Below are 9189 nucleotides of genomic sequence, written 5' to 3'. Positions count from 1 at the left end.
GGACCACACAGGAGTGAAATATTTACATATAAATTTGCATGTAATAGCATAATTTGCCTGTGTACAGGCATGAGACATCACACCTGAAGGCTTAGACATTTGGTTTAACTCAATACAAAACTGTATCATGACAAGAGGGGGGTTTGCTTGCTGCAACCCCCTCACTCTTCCACCAGAACCCCCATTAGCCCAGTGTGACAGCACTTTTCTGCCTTGAGGGTGTTTTCTTGGGATCTCTTGGCCATTTTCAGTGTCTCTGGTTTTTTATCTAGGCCATAAAAGCCTTTCAAGGGACAGTTTGAGCCAGAAGGTTCATTTCCCTTTCCAACTGACTTTTTGTGCATATACTTGCCAACTCATTTTGCAATGGTATAACTCACTAACTTCCTATGGAGGAGAAACTCAGCAGCTCCTACTGAGATGAAAACCAGGCTTTGTGCTACATGGCCAAGACCATCACAAGCACAACATCCTTAAGAATCCAGTGATATCTAATACCACACAGGTTGCCACAATCCAACTGATCATGTTTCATGTTCATAGACTCAGAACCATCAAGGCTGGAGGAGACCAACCATTAACCTGTCACTGCTGGAACCCCTAAACCCTAAACCAGATCCTCCAGTGCCAGATCCAGATGCCTCTTCAACACCTCCAGGGATGGTGACTCCACCCCCTCCCTGGGCAAGATCCCAGTGCCTCAACACCCTCACAGGGAAAACATTTCTCCTCACATCCAATCTGACTCTGCCCTGGCTCAGCTCAAGGCCATTCCCTCTAGTCCTCTCCCTGCAGCCATGGCAGGACACACATCCCCCACCTCTCTCCAGCCCTGGCAGGGAGTTGCAGAGAGCCACGAGGTCACCCCTGAGCCTCTTCTCCAGGCTAAACAAACCCAACTCCCTCAGCCCTTCCTCATCCCACAGGTTTTCCAGGCCTAAATAGGTCTTAATAAGTACAATATTGCATGATGAGCTTTTGTGAACCATTCCAGTTCCTGACAGTAACCTAGCTCTTCATGGTCTGAAGGACTATCTTTACATTAGTAAATCAAACACTTTCTATGGCCCTGGAGTTTACTGACATGTCCTGTTTTGCACTCATACATTTAGACTCATTTACCTGTCAAAAATGACAGCCCTGAACAGTTCCTGGGAATTATCTGGGAAAATACAGAGTTTAGAATGGGGAATTAGTAACAGAGATGAGATGAACAGGCAGTAAATAGAGGGGATACAGTGCAGGATCAGGGAAAGTCTCACCAGACAAGACAAAGAGATGAGAATTGCACATGTTGATAGAGGAGAGTGAGGAGGGAAGGAGACACTACATGAGATTGCAAAGAGAAAACCAAGGATGTATGTGGATGGGCTGGGGTAGAGGTTATGGATGCTGAAGGAAGGAGCTGTGGCTGAAATTAGGAGTCAGGGTATGAAAGAGAAGTGATTACAACAAGCACTTCCTCTTGGGTAAGGATCAGGAGAGAAAGACATTAGAGGAATGTGCAGTAAAGCTCTGTGCCAATGGGAATAAAAAGTGCCCCAGAGCCTGGAGCAGAGGCTGGGATAGCTATGCCTGTGCCATCTACTGTGAAAGTGTCCCATCTCATGTAAAATTACCTCATCTAGAGCATGACCATTTAGATACTGAGTCTTCCAGGTTCACTGATGACATTCTTGAGTTTATGAATATGGGTTCTACATGACATTGCTGCTGTTTATTTCAAATGGGAAATTACATAAAGAGCCCAACCTGAAGTAAAAGAACGCTATAAAGCTACATATCCAACCACTTAGAAGTCTGCTATCCAACCTTCATTTGCTTTCCCCTTCCCATCAGGTTCATGCTGATTTTAATGTTGTTATTCCCACAGGACCAGGGTCTTTAGCAGTTCAGGAGTTGATCTCACTGGAAAGGCATTTCTGGATTGTGATTTATTTAAAATTTGGGGAATTTCTGTCATTCAAACCATCTGTAGAAACTGAATGTTTCACAAATATCAACACTCATGTTAGGGAAGGAGGCAGTATTTTCCCCACTGTAAGGATGAAGAGCAAAGATAGGAGAGAAGAAGATCTGGAATAACTTCTTATTTGAGGTGGCCAGCTGGAACTTGGATTTGCTTCTCCAGGTTATTTAGCACCATTTCCATTAAGTCAGTTCCAACAGGGAATGCTTAACATTTCTACAAATAAGGTCCTAGTCCTCACAGTAAGGTGCCACAGAGTGAGGACACACACAGAGCTAGTTAGTGATCACCTGTTTGAGCACTGGTTGAAGCAATTTCCCTAGAGCTGCACAAGAGCTCTGGTGAAAGCAGAGAAAGAACACCAGGTCCCCAAGAGGACATTTGATTCCTTCACCTCAAGCTGCCCCATTTATTTTTGTCTGTCTCAGCTCTCTGCACATTTGTGACCATCTATGTCTGCCACTGGCAAAGACAGAAGCTTCTTTGATTGCATCCTTGTGGTCTGGGTCCTGTTACATAGATGTTTTTCAATATGGGGCTTAAAGACCAGCAGTAAATAAAAGGCTGCTCACCAGCATATCATTGATAGCTGATGAGGGGATTTTCATTTTACCACATTAAAACAAGTGAGACATTTAGTGAGACTTCTTACATTATGATCTCCAGGAATGAGGGAAGGAAATGAGGGAAAAACCAAGAAAGTTAATTAAGCTACCAGGAGGTTAACTAAGCTGTGGGAATAGGTGACAACTACAGAAAAGAGAAGCAGGGAAGTACTGGCTTTGCAAGTCCAATGCCAGAACTTCTGGACTTCTTCATCAACTGTGCCTACATCTGATGCCTCCTTCCAGTGCCTGTACCACAGTCCTATGGACAGACAGGAAAGGAGTCAGTTCCAGTCCTATTTTGAGTTAGATATAAAAACTGCAAGAGTGTCTGCACTATTAGACTGGCTGGAAAAAAGCCAGAGAATCAGACCTCTTGGACAGCATTGTTTTCAAGGCACAGGATGTACGTTGATGCAAATGAAGACTCTTTTAAAGTCAGTGCTCTGTGAGTAGAGATAATGCTTCTTCACCCCTTCGGTGAAGACATAGTTCCAAAATCAAAGCTGGGCAAGAAGCCTCAGCAATCATCTTAGTGCTCAGGGCAAAATCCTCAACAAAGAAAGGGAAGAAAAGCCAAACTTACCAGTCCCAGGAAGATGCAGAAGAGCTGAACTACATCGGTGTAGGCCACAGAATAAACCCCACCCACGAGCGTGTACAAAATTGCAATCAGGGCAGAAATAATGACTGAAATATTGACATTAACGTCAATGATCACACTTATAGTCGCACCTAAGGGGGAAACCAAAGCACGGTGTGTTAATGTGTGTCACGGTATGTCTGATGAGAAGCTCCACCTCTGTTATGTTGCATTTATAGGTGCTGGTCTGACAATTAGTAACAGTGCTAATATACTCACAAAATTAGAGAATCACAGAATAACCAGAGCTGGAAGGGACCCTTGAGGATCATCTAGTCCAACTCCTGGCCCAGCACAGGTCATCCCCACGAACCACACCATGTGCCTGAGAATATTGCCCAAGTGCATCTGGAGCTCTGTTGGGGTTGATGCTGTGACAGTTTCCCTGGGGAACTCATTCAGTCCCCAAACACCTCTGGAGGAAGAACCATTTGCTAATCTCCAGCCTAACCCTCCCCTGACACAACTTCAGCCCATTCCCTGGGTCCTGTCCCTGGTTGCCAGAGAGAAGAGGTCAGTGCTGTCCCTGCACTGCATTCCCTGAGGAAGTTGTATCCAGCAATGAGGTCTGTCCTCACTCTCATCTTCTCCAGGCTGAACAGACCAAGTGACTTCATACCCCCTCTATATTGTGCACACCTCTTCTGCACCTCTGAAGGAAATGGGAAAAGGGAGGCTCCTGTTGGTCTAAGTTTAGCACCTGTCATTTCACAGGTTCTTAGGAAATGGTGGATGAAATGGTCCCAACAGCCTTTCCTTACATTGCTCATGCTCTGTAAGGACTACACTCTCTTGTTCTGCCTGGGGAAAAGGAGCTATGCACAGACAGCTGAAGCTTCCCTGGTTGTAGCCACATGGGAGCAAGTGTACCATTGCAGTTAAGGCTTGCCTTGGGACTGTCTGCTGCATCTCACTTATGCTGTGAGCCAGTTCCTTTTGACCAAGGAAGAAATGGTAGAGAAGGCATCAGCTACAGGGACAATTGTCCATTGACACTTCTAGAGTGCCCTTGAATTGTTTATGTGAGACAAAGGTGGGTTTTTTGCAAACTGCAGAGTCCAGCCTACACTCTTGGCCCAGAAACCAAGAACTTTTCCAGCATCATCAGGCAGATTTCATTTGTAGAAAACAGATTACAATGTTGAGCTGATCAGTCAGTTTCCATAAAACAACCCATAGAATCAAAGAGTTGCTGACAATGAACAACACCTCTAGAGATTGTCTCTTCCCAGACCACAGTCAAGCAGTGTCAGCTGGAGCAAGTTGCACAGAAACATATTCAGGTGGGTCTTCGTTACCCACTAGGCTGGAGAATCCAGAGCTTCTCTGTGCAATCTGTGACAGTGTTGGACCTCTCATGCCATTAAAAAAAATTCCTAAGTTTAAATGGAATGTCCTGTAGTTCTGTTTATGACTATTTCCTTCTGTCCTATCACTGGACAACACAGATATGAACCTGCATTCATCTTCCTTATTCCACTCCCCACACTGCCAAATCAGGTTTTTAAGGAGATGTATGAGTTGCCCCTGAGCCTTGTCTTCTACAGGCTGAACAGTCCCACCTTCCCAGCCTCTCCCTGTACACCAAATACCCCAGTTCCTTAATAATCTGTTGCTCTTCAGTGGAGTCTCTCCAGTATGCCCATGCCTCTTGTATTAGGGAGCACTGGTCCAGGAGTCCTAATATGTGTCACTGGTGCTGAGTAGAGGGGTAGAATCCTCTCCCTCAACCTGCTGGCAGTTGTCCTTCTAATGCAGTCCAGGGTGCCACTGTCTTTCTTTGACACAACTGCACACTGCTGGATAATGCTCAACTGCACTGCCTTCTAAAATTCCCAGGTCCTTCTCTGCAAACCTTTCCAGCTGAGCAGCCCCAACCTGCACTGGGACATCTGGTTGTACTTCCCCACGTGCAGGACTTAACATTTCTTTTTGTTGTACTTCACACAGTTCCTGTGGGTCCAGTTCTTCAGCTTCTTGAGGTCCTTCTGATAGGCATTACAACCATCTGGTCTACCAGCAAGTTCTCACAAATCTTTTGTTCTGCAAACTAGCTGAAGGTGCACTTGGTCCCATCAGCAAGGTCATTAATTAAAACACTGCACAGTACAGAACTCAGTATTGATCTCTGGGATGGACAACTGGTGACTGGCCACCCAGTGGAGGCCAGCATGATGATCACAGCCCTCTCTGAGCTCACAAGTTCAGATGATACTCTATTCTCCTCACTGTCTACTTATCTAGTCTGTACTTCACCTGTTTGTCATAAGGATGTTACAGGAGATGGTATAAAAAGCCCTTTTTGATATCCATAACATGCCCTGCTCTCCCTTTGTGTACCAAGCCAGTGAGCTCATCATGGAAGATGTCAGGTTGGTCAGGAATTATTTCCTTCCCATAAATCCATGCTGACTTCTCTCAATCCAATTGACCTTCATTTGTTTGAAATAGTTTCCAGGAGTATTTGCTCCATCATCTTCTCAGGGACTGAGGTGAGGTTGATCAGGCTTTAGTTCTTGGTATTCTGTTTCTTGGCCTTCTGGAAGCTGGCAGTGATGTTTGCTTTCTTTGGGGACATCCCTGACCACCACAGTCTTCAGAGAACACTGAGAGTGTTCTTGCAATGTTATCAGCCAGCTCCCCACAGCACTTGTGGGATGCATCTCATGAAGTCCCATGAAACTGTGACTGCCCAGTATATTTCAGTGATTTCTAACTCTATCCTCCTCCAGCAAGCCTTCCTTGTACTGGACTTCCCTAAGCTTCTCAGGGTCCTGGGATTACTGAAGGCTGGTCCTGCCAATGAAGAATTGTGCTGAGAAGGCACTAAGTACCTCAGGCTTTTCCACATCTTTTGCCACCAGGTCCTCCATCTTATTCGACAACATTCCACGTTTTGCCATTTGTCAGGATAGACTATTCTTGAGCTTGGAGGAGATTATCCCTAAATGCCAACCAGCTCTTCTGGTCTATGCTTCTCTCCAGAACTGCCTCCCCTGGGATTCCTCCAAGCAGAACCCTGGAGAGACCAAGCTGTACACTCCTGACATCCACTGCTGCAGTCCCGATTTTTGCCTTGTTCCTCCCCATCACATGAATCTTGCAGTCAGCTCTGCCTCTAACCTTCACATCCCTAAGCAGTTCTTCCTTGTTTGTAAGTAACAGGTTCAACAGATGTTATCAGCTGGATGAGCTGGTAAGGACAGCCCTATCAGCTCCCTGCTCATTTGTATCAGGAAGCTGTTTCCAGTGCAATCAACAGCTCTCCTGTACAGCATGTGTCCTCCTGCACTGCCCTTCCAGCAGTTAGCAGGATGGTTATACATTTCCCTTAGATGTATTAGCTATTTCAAGTGATTGCAATGTTTTAAAACCATGTTTAAACAAATCCTCTCCTTTTAATTAGGATGATTTAATTGAAACATCTTGCAACAACTTTTAGTCCTTGTATGTTTTGTTGGTGGATATTCCAGAGCACATAGATGGAAAACTTTCTGGCCGTAGAAGATAACATGATGTGTGATATAGAAGGTCTTCTGGGAGCTGACAGGTGTGGTTTTTTGCTGTACAGTGAGCCTTCAGAGTTCATGTGCTTAAAGATTACAAGCTCAGACCTCTTTCACAAGCTGCTAAGGCCTGTGCTTGTGCTCAACAGCCCTGTCAAGCAAGGAGTCATGAGGAAGATCAAGTAGTGAAGAATACTGGGATTAAGCATTCATCAGTGAGGATAGGTGTGCAAATCAGGTGATATAATGTAAATAGATTCTTCACAGAACAGTTAAAATCAAAATCTTCAATGACCTTTAGAATCATTGACAATATAAATCTAGAAAGGTATTCACACCCTTTGCATCGAAATAGAACAGAATGGCTTATCCCCAATCAAAAAGAAAGTATATTCCAAACACTCAGAGTGTTCTTCAAGTTATTTGACTCCTATCACCTCAGCATGTAGTTTCTTCTAAGTCATTTAAGGGTTTTGTGATGAAAATGTGGTAAACAAGCTCCCCATTGCTTTGCAGTTCATCATTGCACAGTTGGAGAGTACCTTCAAAGTTTATTTTCTGTTTAAAATAGCTTGTGCTAGAAAGCATTACCACATGCATGTGCATTATTAGTATGATTAGCTGGTAAAAGTCAATTACTGGTGCTTCAAGTCAAGGGCTTTCTCAGTTCTTGGAAGGATTGCTAAATTCAGGTCTGAAGTATAATTAAAAACCCTGGAAGCTGATTTTTTTTCTCAAGACTGGATGAGTAGTTGGGTGATTTTCTATTGAGTCATAGTTTCATTAATTCTCTGAATCCTTTCTTGAGTCCTAAGTATTTTCTTCACTTTGTCAAGATGAAAGCCATTTAGAGTTGAAGAATTCTTCAATTTGTTCAATTTGTTCAGCATCTGGTTTACTTCTGTTACTTGAGCTACGGAAAGCTCTGCATATGTAGATCTTCTCTATCATAGAATCATAGAATCAACCAGGTTGGAAGAGACCTCAAAAATCATCAAGTCCAACCCTACCGTGGTTACCAGACCATAGCACTAAGTGCCACATCCAGTCTCAGCTTGAAAACCTCCAGGGATGGTGAATCCACCACCTTCCCCGGCAAAGTATTATTTTTTTTTGATGCATTGGCAATGATGTTTGATATCATTAAGGCTTCTGTGATCCCAGGGGTGTAAAAGAAGCTGGGTCAGACTGGACACAAAAGGGGCACTTGCAATAACTCGTGCCACCCTCACAGTTAATGTGTTGCCAAATCTTCTCATGCTTATGTAGAGGGACAACTTAAAGGTACATGAAAATGAATAGATGCCTTGCATGTCTTTCCATTATCAAAGTAATTAATGGGGTACCATTACCGGATTTAATTACTAGTTAGCATGGGTCTTAGAACTGTCACACCCTGAATCATTTGGCTTGAACAGCGAACAGAATTTTAATGCATTTCCGATATTCTTAATCCTTTCTACCTGTGATAAATTAATATTTATAGTGCTTATTCCTTACCTAAGGCAGAGAAGATGGCAGCAGCCCAAAACATTTCTCCCATTAAAGCTGGAATAAACAGTAGTCCTCCCATCCTTTTTCCATAAAGCTGCTGAAAAGGGTCTAGCATTGTCACATAACCTCTGGATCGCATTGGTTTTGCAAAAAAAAGGCCACCTGCAAAGAAAAGCAGCACAAGACAGCAGCTGCAGTTTAGAAATGCATTGCCATTAAGGGATAAAACATTCATTGTCAGTTAAGGGTATAAAAATATCAGCAGTACAGTTAGTCTTGTTTTATGTTTCCTTTTTTAAAGTAAAATGTACAGTTCAAATATCCTCTAGGAAGTCTTCCCTTACATCTGTCTACAGAGTTACTTAAACACATGCCCCATTAATATCTATATTCTCATAATAGAAAATAACTTTTTTCTTATCTTGCATGGTTCAGTTTATGTAATCTGCCATTATGGATGCTGTCAGAGTTTTGTCTAATTTTGGATCAGCCTAAGGGAATGGCTTTTCTACCTAATCCTGTTGATTCTTAGAGCAGAATCCAGCACGAATTTTCACATAGTCCTACTCTAAAAATAAAGCTGTCTGAGATTCCTGGATCAGAAATATGAGTTTACACGTGGTTTAGTACACACACAGCATATCTGATTCCTTCAGGACAATTCAGATTTATTAGGTCTGCTTAAAACAACTTTACTACCCCTGCAGGGGAGGTCTGAGGTCTTCTGGGCTCTGCAGGTGTCATGTTCCCTGAATATTTGTCATACACCTATTTCAGTTATGTATGTTCAGGTATTTTGTTGTGTCATAATTCTGCTCTGCCTGGCTGGTATATGGGCTGGATATGTACGTAAATGTGCAAATGCCTTCCCTCCTCAAATCCTTTCTGGCTTCAGAAAATAAAGGTCATATCTCAGGAAAGCTGCAAGAATTCTTGTATGGAAACCTGTGTATCATAGAATCATAGAATCAA

The 9189-nt window shown here is 43.4% G+C and overlaps 1 protein-coding gene across 1 annotated transcript in view; it reads right to left on the bottom strand.

The window, feature by feature from the left end:
- SLC5A7 (solute carrier family 5 (sodium/choline cotransporter), member 7) overlaps nt 1-8379 on the bottom strand; it is a gene marked incomplete at its 5' end in the record, with an annotated part of 14035 nt that extends 5656 nt beyond the window's left edge. The window contains 2 exons of the mRNA XM_009069782.1: nt 3161-3309; nt 8224-8379. Of these exons, the coding sequence (XP_009068030.1) occupies nt 3161-3309; nt 8224-8379 (305 nt within the window). The remainder of the gene's footprint in view (nt 1-3160; nt 3310-8223) is intronic.
- Between the last annotated feature and the right edge of the window lie 810 nt (nt 8380-9189).

The sequence above is a fragment of the Acanthisitta chloris genome, unplaced genomic scaffold, assembly GCF_000695815.1.
Source record: "Acanthisitta chloris isolate BGI_N310 unplaced genomic scaffold, ASM69581v1 scaffold19002, whole genome shotgun sequence".
NCBI lineage: Eukaryota > Metazoa > Chordata > Aves > Passeriformes > Acanthisittidae > Acanthisitta > Acanthisitta chloris.
This window is presented reverse-complemented; position numbering and strand designations above follow the sequence as displayed.